The sequence below is a fragment of the Gorilla gorilla genome, chromosome 17 (genome assembly GCF_029281585.2).
Source record: "Gorilla gorilla gorilla isolate KB3781 chromosome 17, NHGRI_mGorGor1-v2.1_pri, whole genome shotgun sequence".
Classification (NCBI taxonomy): Eukaryota; Metazoa; Chordata; class Mammalia; order Primates; family Hominidae; genus Gorilla; species Gorilla gorilla.
In genome coordinates this window covers 62827221-62845443 of record NC_073241.2, presented here as the reverse complement: position 1 = coordinate 62845443, position 18223 = coordinate 62827221, and the positions used below count along the sequence as shown (strand labels likewise).

General features: G+C 35.8%; 1 protein-coding gene across 2 annotated transcripts in view; it reads right to left on the bottom strand.

Annotated features, from left to right (window-relative positions):
* ASXL3 (ASXL transcriptional regulator 3) overlaps nucleotides 1-18223 on the bottom strand; it is a 172913-nt gene that overhangs the window by 129022 nt on the left and 25668 nt on the right. Inside the window, exon 2 of one of the 2 annotated variants that reach the window (XM_055367993.2) lies at nucleotides 14617-14703. Coding sequence is in view for 1 of the 2 variants with exons in the window: in XM_055367995.2 (XP_055223970.1) it covers nucleotides 14621-14703 (83 nt within the window). In the remaining variant the exon portion in view is untranslated. The remainder of the gene's footprint in view (nucleotides 1-14616; nucleotides 14704-18223) is intronic. The other variant, XM_055367995.2, reaches the window with a different exon arrangement.

Sequence of the window (18223 nt, the reverse complement as noted above, 5' to 3'; positions counted from 1 at the left end):
AATATCACCATTTTGTATGTGATGAATAAGACAACACATAATGAATTAATTACACAAAGCATTTGATAGCTCTGAATTATATTGGATTTAGCTGCTTTTAATCAGTAAAATAATCATTACATATATTACATACTGCATTTGATACACTAAAGATCCATTCATGAAGAAAATTTAAATGTTACTAATGCCAGAAAAAATAATCAGTAAATGAAAACTTGATTTTTACTGTCTCTTCACATTACCTCACAGTGTTTTCATTTACTGATTGGACTTTTCAGACCATTATATTTTACTGTGATTATATTTAAATATTTAATTGCTATCCGTTTTATTTTTTATAGAGAAACAGAAGGAAAATTCAATCAGAAAACATAAAATATAATGTAAATAAAGAAACAGAGTGGGTTGTTAAGTCCATGGGGAAAATCTGAAAAGAAAATAGCTGTTGGACAAACCCTCTTAATCAAATTGTCTACAGACAAATCTATTGGCCCTTGCCTCACATATCCCATAGTTAAATGCATTCCAAACAAAAACTGGAAAATAATACTCAATTCAATGATTTCTCTCTGCGAGGTCGTCATTGGCTCACCATGCCTTACTGAGCTCAATGGCTGTCTCCACCAACCCACGGTGGGAATCTGAGCCAGTCACAGCCCCTTCCTTGTTCTTTTCAGTCTTCCTTTGGGCGAGGTCCTGGTGGCAACAAGAAGCCAATGAGACCAGAATCAAAAATTTTAGATCACTATTTGAAGTACAAATTATAGTACAATCCCTCTTGCATCCCTAACTCCCGCCAACAGTTTTACAACTATTTACTATTAGGTAGGTGCAAAAGTAATTGTGGTTTTTGCCATTCCTTTCAATGGCCAAACCCACTGAATAGTACCTAAGAACTATTTCAATAGTTCCATTTCAATAGTACCTAAGAACAGAACATTGATCCTTCTTTCTTTACACAGGGTTCAGCCTTCACTTACTTTTGAATATACTTTTGTACATTCTTCTTAAATTCTGAAATAATCAGCCTCTTCTAAGCTTAAAGATGAGTCAAATATTCATTGACTATCATTGTGGACAACTCACTCACTTTTCCTAAGCCTTAGTTTATTGATTTGTGAAACAAAAGTCTAAAACTATATGATCTAAAACATCCTTACCAGAAACAAAATATAATTCTCAGATAAACCTCATTCATGTCTTAGTTTGCATCCTAATGTGGTAGGGGCTGTTTTGAATGATCTGCTTTGAAGAGGAAGCTTCCTCTCAGATCAATTCTCACAAGCATGGTTTAAAATTGGGATAGTAATAAACAACAGTAAATGGTCCATGTGGAAACTAGTCCTGGCCTTCTTTTTACCAAAGGACACAACTCCTTAGCTATTAAAAATTATGTATCCCCCTACTCTCTTATCACAAAGGTACCCTTTTAATAAAGACTAGAAATTGTTGGGGAAATTAGGTGGTTGGAAGTTGGGTACAGGGAAGACTGGATTTAAAAGTTTAAATAATTATCTGCTCCAAGTTACTCAAAATGCTTCAGAGACTATTTCACAATCCCTCATCACCTTCTTATGAGAAAAGGAGAGAAGACTTTACCACTCTACGTACTATAAAAAGTAACTTATAAAACTTTGGGAATTAAGTTATAATTGGATGACTTTTAGTAATACAATAAAAAAGAATGGAATTGAAAAATAATAAATAATTCTCATCTTAGCAATCAAGTTAAAATTTCAAAAAGTTAAATAAAAACAGAGTAAGCCGTAAAAACTTTGGCAATTCCTACTAGTACTTCCTGTATTCTTGTTCAGTACTTTCCTTCTCGTAGTGGGGGAGAGTGGGAGAGGAGGCTTCCAAAGTAAGCCTTGCTAATCCTAACATTTAAGAAATTAAGATCTGAGCTATTCTTTAAACCACCTCACTGACAACAATCTGTTCCAACAAATCTTAATTAATGCCAATTTTCTATTTCTAGCAACCATCAGGTCATCTTCAATGAACACAAATTAAGCTACAAACTGAATAATCACTGTACGAATTGTATTTCATGCAGACATGCTAGAGAAGAACTACATTATGAATTTAAGATAGCCACAGTGGCCTGAAACATGCCCTGCTTGGCAATTATGCATATGTCTTTTGTAAAAATAAAAAGGAAAGGGTGACGTTTTCATACTTCCCAGTGGGAGTCTAATAAATGGGTGATAGGAGAGTGGATGAACAAGTGGTCATGATAAAGATTCTGCTTATTCTCTGCTTAAGAACACTTCCTAAAGGATGCAGTCATGCTGCTTCTGAAACTATACTGGGGCATTCATTCAGGCCTCCTTTTCTTTGCCTAGACACGTATCTCAAAAGGAAAAATGATGTTAATAACTTAGCCTCCCTCTACCTCCACCTAAACATGGTGGACCTAAACATGGTGGAGGGAGACAATCTCAACTATTTCCATGCAATTGTTTCCACAAGTGTAGAAATTGAGACCTTCTAAAATTACCTTTTGGATTATCTACATTTTGTTAGCAATTATGATTTGACTAGTAGGTTAGCAAGAAACAAGAATTTCAATCTGTAAGTCCAAGATCAACAACAAAAAATTGAGTTTCATGAAGTCTTTAGTTCTCCCATTACCCACAGTATGTTTCCTGCCCTCAGAGCACCATCTTCTAAAAACAAACAGTATGAAGTTACATTTAAAATATGTCATGCTGCTGTCCATAAGCCCAAATCTTTACCCAAAATGGTCGTCTTCATGTTGCACAAGCAAAACGGTGTGAGGTTTTGCATCCTCCAAATGTAAGTGGGTTGTGGAAATGTTTTTTTTTTTTTTCACTCTTCAAAACTATTTACAACTAGGGTATAAACTGAAAGAGTTTCAACATACCTGTCTTTGACAAACCAGACTTTCATTTTGGTGAGTAATCATATAGGATAGCAACAATCAAGCAGAAAAACTGCCAACAGCAATAGGGGAGTGTTTATTCGATAGAATCTTAGAACCAATACTTTTTTAAATCACAGTTTTATTAGACTTAGGCCACAAATGTTTAAAAAGGTTAAGAACAATTGGCTCTAAATCAGACATCAAATCCCAGGTTTATCATTTTCTAGCTTGATGAACTTTTTCAAATTACTCACCCTCATCTGCCTCTGATTCTTTACTGGTAAAATGGGGAACATAGTATCCACCCATCTCAAATCTTTTGTTTCAAGGTAATTTATGTAAAGTCCTTGGCATTAAGCCTAATATAAAGGATCAATAGATGTTAGGTATTATTTTTATTATCATGTCCCTATTTATTAATTTGCTTGACATACTATATAAAACACAGCATTTCAGCACTATGCCAAGAAAATTAATGGTACAAAGGTATGAGTTCCTTACCTTTAAGAGCTTATATTTGTGTTGGAAAGACAACACTTTTTAACATGTTGGAATATCATATACATGAATAATTCAAGAGATAATTTAGAAATTATCAACTTTAAAATCAAAAAATAACATCAAGTATGAGGCTTAAGATATGCTTCACAGAGAAGAGGCTGAAAGACCTCATTAAATAACACAGAAAATGGTCTGAAATACTCAAAGGCAGAAATGGCATTTTATTCATCTATTAACCCCCACAACTTCTACAGTCTCAAGAACACAGAATGTGCTGAATAAATGTTAATGGAATGAACATATGCCTTAAAACTTCCAAAAAGTTATCAGGATCTTACACAGTGAACACTGAGTAGGCGCTTAGTAGGTATTTAATTAACTTAACAGTAATATCTACATCTCCACAACTTTATCTTAATTTCTCTGAGGTCCTCTAATTTCTGTGATGTTCCTCTAATTTGACAACTAACCACCCTGCATATATATACCTGAGTACTAAGAACAGGCCCAGGAGATGATTACTAGCAGACTACAGAGAATCCAGAGATCATATAGACAGACATCTTGCACCGCACCGGCACAGGCCTTAACATTTTAATAAAAAAGAAACTCAATAGAAAAACGACCTGAGTTCCAGTAAACAATTATCAATTTCATTTTTGCTTGGGTGTGTAAGAAGACAAAGGATAAATAGTCTTTTAATGGTCCTAAAAGAACTAAGACTTATTTTTAAGAATTATGTGCTATTGCTTTTAGAAAACCTGGCTCAACAAAAATATAATTTTTATTCCTTCTGAAAACAAATCAACTATAAAAAGAAGTCCCTATGTGAGCATATCAACTGTTTTGCATTTGAATTATGTTGTCAAGTTCAAAACAATGAAGCAAAACTAAAATCATTTAGGCGTGTGGCAATTAAGAGCACAAGCAATGAAATAAGAGAGGAAGAGAAGAGCTGCACTTAGAAAAAAAATTAAATAAAATCATCCCAGTTAAATGCCTATTCCTCCTCAAAGATTTTCACCTGATAGGATACTTGGAAAGACTCATACACAATGTAATTTTACATCCATTTTGGGTCCTATTTCTGCACTGAAATATTTATAGAGTGTTCGATGTTTCTGGAGTAAATTATACCTAGATCTTGATAAAGCTGAAATCACTGAAATTACCTTTTTTTGCTCAATTATTTGGAAGAATGGAGAAAGAAAGCTTGACAGCATAAAAAGGTATATTAAGAAATGGCCATTTCGTAGCTATAATTGCATAGCTTAGTGGTTATTGATGCCTTGAGGCATCAATATATATGCAGTCACCACAGCTATTTTTACCAAAGGTTTCAAATAAAATCCAAGTGAGTTTATGTTATGTGAACATACACATTATATTTGTTTTGTTTTGTTTGAGATGGAGTCTCGCTCTGTTGTCCAGGCTGGAGTGCGGTGGCATCATCTCAGCTCAATGCAACCTCCGCCTCCCAGGTTCAAGCAATTCTCCTGCCTCGACCTCCTGAGTAGCTGGGATTACAGGTGCAGGCCACCACTTCATGCAAATTTTTGTATTTTTAGTAGAGATGGGTTTCACCGTGTTGGCCAGGCTGGTCTTGAAGGCCTGACCTTAGGCAATACGCCCACCCCAGCCTCCCAAAGTACTGGGATTACAGGTGTGAGCCACTGCACCCGGTCAATATTTGAATATAAAACTTCTTAATTTTATTGGTTTATATGTTAGGAATAACATATGAAAACACATATGAGTAGTAAGCAAAAATAGAACCATGGTACTGTGTTAAGCATATTGTTATAAATAACTTTCAAAATGAATCAGATACAAAAAATTTCTAGAAATATTCTTATGTTATACTATGAATTCTATAAATCTTCCAAATTCTGAATCACAGTTATGGACTGAATGGCTTTGTACTTTCAAAATTCATACATTGAAACCTTAACCCTCAGTGTATCTGCATTTGAAGATGGGCCCTCTAGTGAAGTGATTAAGGATAAATGAGGTCCTAAGGATGGGGCCCTGATCCAATAGGATTGGTGTCCTTATAAGAAGAGACAGTAGACAGCTTGCTGTGTCTCTGTGCAGACATATGGAAGAAAGGCCAATGTGACGACACAGCAAGAAGGCAGCCAGCTACAAGCCAGGAAGAAAGCCCTTACCAGAAACGGACACTGCCAGCCTTAATCTGGGCTTTCTGTCTTCCAGAACTGTGAGAAAAAAATTTCTGTTATTTAAGCCACCCACTCTATGGTATTTTCTTACAGCAGCTTAACCTGACTAAGACAATCACAATTAGGTCTGGGAGGACTTAATAGTAATTAAGAGTCCTCTTTCATACTTACTGCATTACTGTGAGGCATTCTGTATAAAAAGTATTTCCTTCCCATTCAGCAATCCAATCTTACATCAACAATGTGATAACTACCAGAAATGTGAGTGCCTATGCATGCACGTGTACACACACACACACACAGGCACACACAGCAGTCCTTGAATTTCTTGCGGGGCTCGACTTCTACTTTTATATCATGAAAAAAATAACAGGACATTTCACAATGAACCACAAATACTCAACTATGGCTGCAGTATCAGATGTTTGACTATAAAGGCTTTACAGTTACCCAAGCCCAAGTCGATTAGGATTGTGCTGAAAACTTGAAACCTGATCTTGCTGGGTAACATTTCACATAATGATTTTCTACTCAGAAAATGCTACCACAGTAATACCTAATCTTATCATCCTCCTCAAGAACTACTTAATTTTATCCCTACATTTAAAAATAGTTTAAGTTAAAAGAAGCTTAACTTATTAGAGATTACACAGTTATTTTAAACAATTAGTGATATTCATGTGCAGACTATGACTTATTTAATCAATGTTATACAATTTAACTCAAAACTAATTAAATATGTACAGAAGACATACAATGCCCCAAAACATCTTAAGTGACATATTTTGGGTAAAACCAAATGTATATAAAAACGGCCAGATTAGAAATTCAAAATTTTATCTAAATGTAAGGGGTAATGTAGGCTTTATCATTCATATATAAGCCCTATAGTATCAGAGTATTATATAATAGATTTATCCAGATACCATCTAACTAGAAAAAGCACCATATCCAATTTAATCAAACAATCATCAAACATACAAAAGACTGTAGCTTTTGATTAATCACATTAAGTGATTAATATGTGTGATACAGTCTCTGGAATTTAGGGATACTTCATGTTTTGTGTGTTTCACTTTATTATGCTTCGCAGATACTGCATTTTTTACAAATTGCAAGTTTGAGGCAACCCTGCATCAAGCAAGTCTATTGGTGCCATTTTTCCAACAGCATGTGCTCATTTCCTGTCTGTGTCGTAGTTTGGTAATTCACAATATTTGAAACTTTGTCATTATTATTATATCTGTTATGGTGTTCTGTAATCAGTTATCTCTGGTGTTACTACTGTAATTGTTTGGGGTGTCATGAACAGTGCCTATATAAAATGGTAAACTTGGTCAAAATTCTATGAAGGCTAGGAGAGGTAAGGAAGCCACAGAAGAAAAGTTAGAAGCTAGCAAAGTTTGGTTCATGAGGCTTAAGGAAAGAAGCCATCTCCATAACATAAAAGTGCAAAGTGAAGCAGCAATTACTAATGTAGAAGCCCCAGCGAGTTATCCAAAATATCTCGCTAAGATCATTGACAAAAGTGGCTATATGAAATAGATTTTCTATGTAGACAAAACAGCCTTCTATTGAAAGAAAATGCCATCTAGGACTTTCATAGGTAGATAGGTGAAGTCAAGGTTTGCTTTCAATGCTTCAAAAAACAGGTTCACTCTCCCGTTTGGGGCTAATGTAGCTGATGACTTTAAGTTGAAGTTGATCATTTAGCATTTCGGAAATCCCAGAGCACTTAAACATTATGTTACATCTGCTACACCTGTACTCTATAAATGGAAAAACAAGGCATGCATGACACCACATCTGTTTGCAACATGGTTTACTGAATATTTTAAGCTGTTATAGACGTACTGCTCAGGGAAAAAAAAAAAAAGATTCCTTTCAAAATACTACTGTTCACTGACAATTCATCTAGTCACCCAAGAGATGAGGGAGATGTACAAAGAGACTAATGTTGCTTTCATACATGCTAAGATAACATCTATTCTGCAGTCCGTAAATCAAGGAATAATTTTGATTTTCAAGTCTTCTTATTTAAGAAATATATTTCCTAAGGCTGTAAAAGCCATAGATAGCAATTCCTCTTATGGATCTGAGGAAAGTAAACTGAAAATCTTCAGAGAAGAGTTCACCCTTCTAGATGCCGTTGAGAACATTCATGATTCACAGGAGTTGGTCACAATAGCAACATTAACAAGAGTATGGAAGAAGTGGATTCTGATCCACTTCAACACTTCAGTGGAGGAACTAACTGCAGATGTGGTAGAAACAGCAAGAGAACTAGAATTCGAAGTGGAGCCCAAAGTTGTGACTGAACTGTTTCAACCTCATGATAAAACTTTCACAGGTCAAGAGGTGCTTCTTATAGATACGTAATGAAGGTAGTTTCTTGAGATAAAATCCTCTTCTGGTGAAGATACTGCGAACATTGTTGAAATACAAATAAATGATTTAGAATATTACATTAACTTAGTTGATAAAAAGCAACAGCATGGTTTGGGAGGGCTGACTCCAGTTAAACTAAGTTCTACTATGGGTAAAATGTTATCAAATAGCATTGCATGCCACAGAAATCTTTCAACAAAGGAAGTGTCAATCAATACAGAACACTTCATTGTTGTCTTACTTTAAGCAATTGCCACAGCCATTCCATCCTTCAGCAACCACTATCCTGATCAGTCAGCAGCCATCAACATCAAGACAAGACTCTCTCTACCAGCAAAGTGATTATGACTTGCTAAAGGTTCAGATTATTGTTATCATTGGTTTTCAGACAGGGTCTCACTCAGTCACCCAAGTTGGAGTGGAGCGGCACCATCTCAGCTCACTACAGCCTTGACCACATTGGCTCAAGTGATCCTCCTGCTTCAGCCTCCCTAATTAATATCTGGAACTATAGGCATGTACCACCAAGTCTGGCTAATATTTTATTTTTTATAGAAACAGGGTCTGTTTCTGTTACTGTCCAGGCTGGTCTTAAACTCCTGGGCTCAAGTAATCCTCTTTCCTTGGCCTCCCAAAGTATTGGGATTATAGGCATGAGTCACCATGTCCAGCATAAAGTATTTTTTTAATTAAGGTATGTACAGTGTTTTAGAGACATAATGCTACTGCACACCCAACAGACTACAGTATACAAATACGACTTTTATATGCACTGGGAAGCCAAACAATTTGTGTGACTCCCTTTTTTGCAATATTCTCCTTATTGGGATGGTCTGGAATCAAATCTGCAATATCTTCAACATATGCCTGGATTATGGATTCCTTATTAAGAAATGCTACTATAAACTGCAGTCGGTTTTGAGGAAAAAAATAGATTTGTAAAGGGGGAAGGAAGACTTGGGATAAGATAACCAGATAAGAAGATAGTGCAATAATCCAGGTAAGGTAAGAAATAAGTATCTGAAGAATTGCAAAAAGTATGGTACACAGAAAGAAAGACGTGTTTAGGAGGATAAAACTAACACTACCCAGAACCATCTGGCCATGATGATATAGGAGAAGGGAGTTAAGAATGGCACTGATTGAGATTTCTAATCTGAGTAATGATGACAAGTAAAATTTTATGTCAACTAAGAACTAGATTATTCTCGAAGCTTGCTTATACACATGTACACACACAAATATATGCAAATTGCCCTATGTTTCTGTTTAATAACACCATTGTCTCATACATCCCTCTCTAAGTAGCTGACTGTGCACACCACTTACACAATGAGAGAATTAGATGTTAACAAATGGCAGGGATGACACTGTGAGCTAACACTGTAATTCTAAAATGCCCAACACAAACAAACTAGACCACCATTTCAGTATTAAAGGAAGGGCGCCAACATGGAGTCTGCAGATAAGAATTGATTTTGCAGTAGAAATTACTTGCATTTATTTCTTATCTCTAGGCAAAACATTGCAGCGGCAAGAAAGAATCATCTCCTAAAGCACTAATTAGCAACGTAAATCTCACCAAGAGCAATGCCAAGAAATTTTATTGTTTGTCACTATACATGGTAATAGAATTTCTGACATGTTATCCCCCTAAAGAAATGCAACATATTTAATAAACCACAGTACAAAGTGGAGATTCTAATTTCAGCATATCGTAACAGAGACTGCAAAACAGAAAACATAAAAAGTCTTAAACAAAATGAGGTAAAAATAAATTCCAGAGTTATCAGTGGAATAAAGAATTCTCATTGATACTAGAATAATGACAATATCTGGGATGTCAATGCATGTTCTACATCATGAAATCTAAAATATGTCCATTATTCTGAGGAACGCTAAACACAATAGATACTGTTTATAAAACTTTTTAAAATGTCCCTACTGGAATATATATTTATAGTCTGCTTCTCTGTAAACAGTTGATGAAATTTAACATAGTTTTTAAATCTAAAATATGGCATCTCTAATATTGTTAAAATGTACTTCATAGATATTGTCTTGCTTTCAACCCAACAGAGGTTTTCTTAATTGCTTTGTGTGGTTTGTGTATATATATATATATATATAAAACATATATATATATATGTTTAATTTTATGACTACTTCACCCTCATTATAAACTATTTGCCTATTACCAAATAATATAAAAACTAAATCACAGTTCATGCTACATTAATGACAGGTATCTTGTAATGATAATGCCCAGCACATAAAAAAATTATTCCTCACTGATGAATGGTTGTTTTGCTCTCACTATGTAAGTCATGCAAGCCTTACTCCATAACCTTGCAGCCCCTGGATATGTTACTATAACAGAGCACACATTTCTCTGGAAGCACCACTTTAAAAATTACATAAGACATGGCATCAAAAAACACATCCTCAGGCATCAAAAACCCCATAGTCCTCTTGGTAAAGAATGATAACTTCTGAATGAGCAAATCAAAAACAGAAAATCAGAATTGGGATGTCCCCCAAAATCACCCAAAGCAACACTGTAACTAGACGTACTCCTCTCTTCTAAATAAATAGTTTCACTTACTGCAGACAAGAACATATTCCATGGCAGCACCCTAACTCCCTAAGGAAGTGAGGATGTTTATCTAAGAAGTCCAAAGTGGGATATCAAATATCCATCCACAAAAGCAGCAGACTGGAATATTCACATTTTAATCCCGTCTATAGAAGCAGCATGGCCATTTGATTATATGATTCCAATCATCTGAAAAGCCTTCCAATAACTTTGATTGATCAACTGTTGACAATCAATAAACATAAAGGGCAGAAGCCCTAAAAATACTCAGAATCAGTGAAGCAAGCACACAGAGGGACCAGAAGAAAACGACATTAATAAAATCTTCTACCCTATTATACAGAGGGAAAGTAAAAATTACCAAGAGTATTTTCATAAGAAAGAAAACCAGATCTTAAAAAATCATTCTATTATTTTTTTCAACAAAACCACATGTCCTTCTGCCAATTTATTATATTCATATTTCTTTTTTACCCACATGGAAGGTACTTATTTCATTCTGGCTTTTCCAAATAGAATTCAATCCTACTCTACACATTTCATCAATAATATGAAGATGAGACACAGAACATGATGTAAAAATGTTGTCCTATCTTTATCATGTCTACATGAAAATTATATTATTTAAAGTGTCAGTTGTAAAGAGGAAAATAGAGCATACAATGTCAAATTTCACCTCAGTCAAATAACAGTAACATATATACTGAACACATTCAAATATCCTCATTAGTTTTAACAAAATTATAATGTAGTTTTTCTATTACAAGTTGCAAGTTTAAACCAGTGGCTTTCACAGTGTTTGAAAACAAGCAACAGCACCATAACTTTAGTTGTTCACAGATAACCTGCTGGAAACTATCAGCATACATATATTTAATGGGATTTCCACAAACGTGTTAAGTTTCTTTTGATGTTAAAAATAACTACTATTAAATATCATAAAAATATAACATGTAATGTTAAAAAGAAGCTTCTAACTCTGAATGCAAGCCGAAGTTGTTACTAAGCACCAGCAAATTAACGTCTTGAGAATGAAGATTACTGACTAAACAACTGTTTATTGAGTATCTGCCGAGAGCCAGGATGTTAGGTACCCTGCCCTTAAGGAGCTCACACACAGGCAGGGAAGACATACGAAGACAAAATTACAGTACAGAGAGGTAAGTGCTCTCGGGGACCTGCCTGGCACACATAGAATGAAGGACCCCGATAGCACTTGAAACAAATGGCCTTGCTTTGAGTACAGATTGGAATGATGATGGCTGAAGACCTTATCTTCTACTGTCTAGAAATGCTAGGTACAGTGGAGGACTGTTTGGGGGAGGACCATTAAAACATTACCTCTCATCCATAGAAGAGACCACCAGAGGGTTATGGCCATATTAGTAACTTCACAAGCACTTCCCTGTATTTAATCAGGCATATTACCAATGTGCATTTCTTAAAACATATCATTAGTAAATACCTAGAAATCAATCAGCTATGTTTGACTTCATGAAGGTGGAATTTCTAAACTTTACTTAAGAAAAATACATACAGTTACACTTCATTTACTCAACTGCCTTAAATATTTGGAAAACATTTAAAAACTTGGAAAGTAACAAAACAGTACATTAAGTAGGCAAAATAAATGTCAGTATCTGCTCCTTGAAACAACATACATACATACAGGACAGTCCTAAACTTACTCAAAAGCTAGGTATATATATTTTAGAGGTGACTCAAATAAGCAAATTAGAACTAGAAAGCAAGGGAACAGTGAGCAGAGACGCATGAGCCATAAGTAATGGATTACCATTGACAAGAAGCGGGAAATTTAAAGAAACAGAATGAAAAAAACAAATGGGAGCACAAAATGCATAGTCTGAGGCCACTTGATGCAGAGCAGATTTTACAGAAGAAAACTTTAACTGTGTTCTCTTTCTTTGCCTTTCCCTTCCCTATTCAAACTGGTAATTGTGTGCAGGTACTTTCATTAATACTATACTGGTTCATGAGTGTTTGTAACAAAGGACTCTTTTTCCTTACAGAAGGACAAATAGTGATGTAGTGGGTGAAGTGGGGAGAGGGATTCAATTTAGATGACTAGGGAGTTATGTTTCCCATTTCAATGTTCTTTAATTACTCTTTGAAGAAGTTGGTTTTTAAAATTTGTTTGTATTTGTTAACTATGCATGCTGAAAGCCCTCTTATATACCATTCTGGGAGGACCAGCATTTTGAAAAATTTGAAATAATGCTATAATGATAACAAGTGTAATTAAAATGTTGTGAGCCACGGTACTGGGATTTTTATATCTCTAGCTTCATAACAACTGATAACAGCAGAGTCATTCCTGTGGAGAAGAATATCTTAATGAACGAATTTCAAATGTCTGCTTTTAGGAGGTGCTTTTTATGTCCACGTTGGCAGATTCCTCTGGCAACAAAGCCCACATAAGACAGTTGACATCCTTAGATTTTTAGCCCCTCTTTTCTTTTGACTGTGGCACAAATATTTTCAGTGCTTTCTAAATGTCATAAATATTTCCAGGGTTACTGACAGGTGGCAAGGAGAAAATTAATCTCCTGTTTTCCTGATTTTGTTCCCTAACTCCTTAAACTGACATCCGGATTAAAATAGGATCCCCTTTAACAGAGTTGTTAGGTACTGTTAGCAACTAATCTATCCACTGCTGCCTCCACTTTGTGGGGGAACAACTAGCACAAACACAGCGTGGTTATATTATCTTAGGCTATTTCTCCAGAGTAGGCAAAAAAAAAAAGTCTCCAAAATAAAAAATGAAAATTTGAGCATAGGTGTCCTGTACGCCAGTAAATTGTGATGTCCATGGACCTACCTTGCAAAATAATACATTTTAAACAGCTAGAGGCTGATGTTACCCACACATTAAAGTTACAGGAGTTATAGGTGAAACCTATTTTTCACAAAAAGTCAGCCTCAGAAGGATATTTATTTATCTTAGCAGTTTCTATATCCACATCAATGAAAACATTCAAAAGGTAGTTCAGTAGGTTTAATTTCATCAAGTTGCAACTACTGTATGCTCAATGGCTTACAGATGGACAATTCATGTACACAAATCTATTCTATGTAACATGGCTGATTACATACACATATGACAACATCATAGTTGTTTTATCCTATAGTAAACCTTTTTCTCCTTGAGTAGTATCATCTATATGGCCCTAACCTGCTATCTAAAGCCAAAACCATAAAATTAATACCCAAGAATAAAGAATCATCAGTGAAATATTACCTGCAACCAAAAGGAATGAATTCCTGATATATGCTACAACATGAGGAAACCTTGAAAACATTATATGCTAAGTCAAATAAGCCTTTCACAAAAGGCTACATATTAGATGATTCCACTTATATTAAATATCTAGAATAGCAAGTCCATAGAGACAGAAAGTGGACTAGCAGTTGCCAGAGGCAAGAGTAGTTGGGATATGGAGTGACCGCTAATGCGTACAGGGTTTCATTTTAGGGTGATGAAAATGTTCTAAAGTTTGATAATGTTGATGATGCAGAACTTTGTGAATATAACATAACCCACTAAACTGTACATTTTAAAAGGATAAATATTAGGCTCAACAGCTATTACGGGATGCACCAAGTAGAGTTCTTAAATATAAGAGGACTAGATTTTCAACCACATTTATTGGCACTGAATTTTATCAAAGTGAGCTCATCTTTATATCCTAGGATCTACCTATTAAACCTGTAAAAGTGTTTCTCTTTCACCACTCGGTTTCAGAAACACAATCTCCTCTTACAAGAAAAAGAAACAGGAATAACTTCAATGAGGGGCTAAGTCACACAGTGCTGTTCTTTGTTAAGAAAGTACCTCCTGTATCAATCCATCTAACGTAATGTATTAAGGTAACAGGCAAGTCCAAGGAAATCTTAAATCATCCAACGATTTCTCAATTAGAAAAGAATTTGTGGGGAGTTAATTCACAATCAACTACAATATTAAAATCTAGATACACCTATTGCTTAGCAACAAGTGGCAATTATTATTTAATGAAAACAGAAAATGTTTTAAATATGGATACTGACCTTGTTTCTTTTAACCCTTCTTTCTGAATGACTTCCAATATCTGCTTTGCTGTCATTGGTGAGTTGGGGTGTTTTTCTAGTGCCTAAAATATAAACATAAGATTCCTAGATTATTGCATGGCAGCATACAAAATGAAAATGTATGTGAATCATGCATTCTCTGCTTATTTTATTAGAGGGGAAGGGGCTTTTACATCAAAGTAACAGTCCATCATACAGATCAGGTGTCCAAAGGAAGAACGTAATTTTTTTGGACATTTAAATCGGAAATTTCTGCAACAAAAAGGGGCCATCCTTCAAACATGTAACAAAGGCCTACACACCAAAAAAGGAATGTGAACCCTAAAGAAAACAAGTTAACAAATGTATATAATTTCCTTTATTTAAAAAGTTTCCAATATTTTATGGTGAAAGTCATGTTTTCAGGCTGTTAAAATGTTTCCTAAGATTCCAGGTCCTTGGAAACATGGAGCCTGAATACTACCAATAGAAGAGAACGGAGTGCTGGTCACAAACAGCCTCACTGGATTCATGGCCAAAATATTGAAAGAAGCATACAGGAACCCAAGTAACTCATTACAGTGTGTTTTCCAGTTCAGCTCAGTTTCCTTTCCTTTGCCTTTTCCAATTAATTTCAAGTAAGCCCTTTCCTCTTCCCATTTAGCCTATCTCAGTCATATGAACTCAGTCCCATTCTCTTTCTCTCCTCTTCTGCCCTACTTATCTTTTGTGAAAGGGGTTCTTTTAAACAAAGGGTGTGGAATACACAGGACATAGCTGATTATTTCCACAGGTCTTAGACCACCAGCCCTGGAAAACAGGTTCCTTTATTTTGCAGGGACTTAACCCCATGTGGTGGAAACAATAAGCAGCAGTGCCCCTATTGTGCACCAACATGAACTACAGGGACCACATCTGGGTACAAGAAACAAGTTACACACATCTCCACAATGACCTACTCCAAGGGTAGACGACACCTAATTAAAGATGCTATGCAGGAGCTTCATGCTCAAGTCATGGCCTCTTGTAACTTAGAGACACTAGAGTTCTAATCTATGATTATTGGAAGAATCATAATTATTAAGAATTAACAGGGTCATTCTGAAAATGTAAACTTGAAAAGGCTTCCAAATCTGTTCAAAATGGCTCTGTGATCTCTTATACTGTCAATATCCAAATTTCAACTGATTCACAAGTGAAGGCTCTGTTCATCAAGGTCCTTCAGTGTGTTGCACACAGCCTGCCCATCCTAACCTTTCAGACACTTTCCTATTCTCTCTTTCTAGTTCCCAGGAAATTTCCTCCTTTTTCCCAATCCTGATCAGCCCCTTCCTTACTCATGTTATAAATTATTTAAAGAATACAGAAATATGAGCCACGCTACAACAAGGGTATGGCAACAAGTATGTGAACGGGAAGGAAGGAAAATGGTCCTTGCAGAAGAGGACACTGTAGAGGTGAACTGAACACTGGAAAAGGGGAAACAGAAACATAGGCAAAGCTGTTTAGGGAAGAGGAGTATAAATATATTGGAAAAAAGGCAATAAGGAAACTGCATAATAGAACTGTAAAGGAGGAAAGAGTAGAGCACAGGGAAAAGAGGAAGAAGCTGATATGAAAACAAAAAGCTGACAGAAGTTTTAAAATAAGAACTGTAAGTAGAACAGTACATAATTATGAATTACTGAAAGGAGATGCTGTGTTCACATGGACTATATATAGCGTGGGCACTGCCTCAAATGAAAGGCAACGGGTCTCTCATAAAAGATATGGGCAGGAGGTCAATAGACACAGACACACAGGAAGCAAGCAAGGAAGAGGGCAACTGGAGGGAAAGGCATACGATGGGGAAAGAGGAGACAGATAGGAGGAGGGTGAGAAAGGAGGAAAATTGAGCTGAACTGGGAATGTCTAAAGGCAAACTGATTAAATCTAGAAAGGGCCAAAGAAGAAACTCTAGTGTACTAGACAATGTTTAAATGGAAATTTGGGCGCACTGGAAATTGGGGTTACTCACTGTGGAGGATTCCCTGTTTCTCTTCCTGAGTACAGGCCCCTCAGCACACCTGGGCAGCTCCTCCCAGCAATTGAGAGAATTTGGATAGCCCTGTCCCCTTCTCTATGACATCACATCCTACTCTACAAAGGAAGTAAAAGTGCCAAGAATTACATCATGAAGTGGATGAGAGGCAGGAAGGAAATGATGAAGCCACACAAAACACCAGAAGCCACCCTCAATTCCTGCAAGACAGAGAACAGAGAGAAGGAGAGGTTCCTGGGTGTGAACAAGCTTTATTGATTGAGCTGTGTAAACATTAATAGAACAAAAGATAAGGAGAAATTATCTTCACAGAACAAAACATTGATGCCATCAAAATAATGTGACACATGGCAGAGACATGAATCAGACTCACAGACAGCCATACTCTAATACACTGAGTGGGGCAAGCCACAGTCAGAGCACAAAGGCATCTTAAGCTACCAGACCCAAACCTTAGACTAACTGTCCATTGCCCCAACAATCTCTTGACCATAAGGCACTACCTGGTCTTGTTGTTGCTTACATTTTGGATGTTTTGGCGGGAGATCTGTTTTATTTATTGTTACACAAGCAACTATTCATCAGGCTTTTCCATTAACTTCTTTAATGTTTAGAAATTCCTTTTATCCAGAGAGCATGCAAATACCTACAAGTATTTCTTTCAACTACTTATTTTTTAATTCATCTCGAATTTATATTTTTTGCTAAAGTGAAATATTAACATCTGCCCCCTCCTCCCCACAGTAAGCCTCATTTCCCCAACGTAATTTGTTTCATATGCCACACATTGGCTAGTGAGGCATCCTCTACCATATGTTAGTAGTAGGGCAATAAAAACTTTTCAAAATGTGAAACCTAAATAGAAATGTGGGAACCCAATATATAAAACATACAAATGCAGAGCTGTTCATGTTGAGCTGGAGATGAGAGAGCTTGGACCCCCACACTTACTCCCTCTAATGGCTAACGGCACTTCTGGGAATTTTAAGAGTCTCCAGAAGAAACTGCATAACGCTGTCCTTGGGGGGCTTTGTCCAGGGGTCCCACTAGGTTCCACTGATCTTTCCATCAATTGCTGAGCCAACACTACACTGTTTTAATTGCTGTAATATTATACTTCACTCTCTGAACAGGACACTGCTCTCATTACTCCTTCTTAAGTTTCTAATTATTCACTTTATTTTTTCCAGATGAAATTGAGATCGGAATTCAACGAAACATCTAATTAAATTCCGAGGAATTTTATACATCATTCCACTTAAGATTTATTTTGTAACCTGTAATAAGCTTTCTATTATTTTATATTTTCAGTTGCAACTTTGAATATACTTTTTTCATGTAATAGTCCCACGTTCTATTGCTAATACATATAAAAGCCACTAAGTCAGGGTAATTATTATCTATATGAATAGTTAATTGAGTTAATAGTTTTAATAGCACAGAGTATACAATCATGTTTTCTACAAATATTGTGAATTGCTTCTCCTTTATAATAGCTGTATGCTTTATCTTTCCTACATTATTTATATTTGCTAACAATTAATCTTTCTTAGTCCATTTCA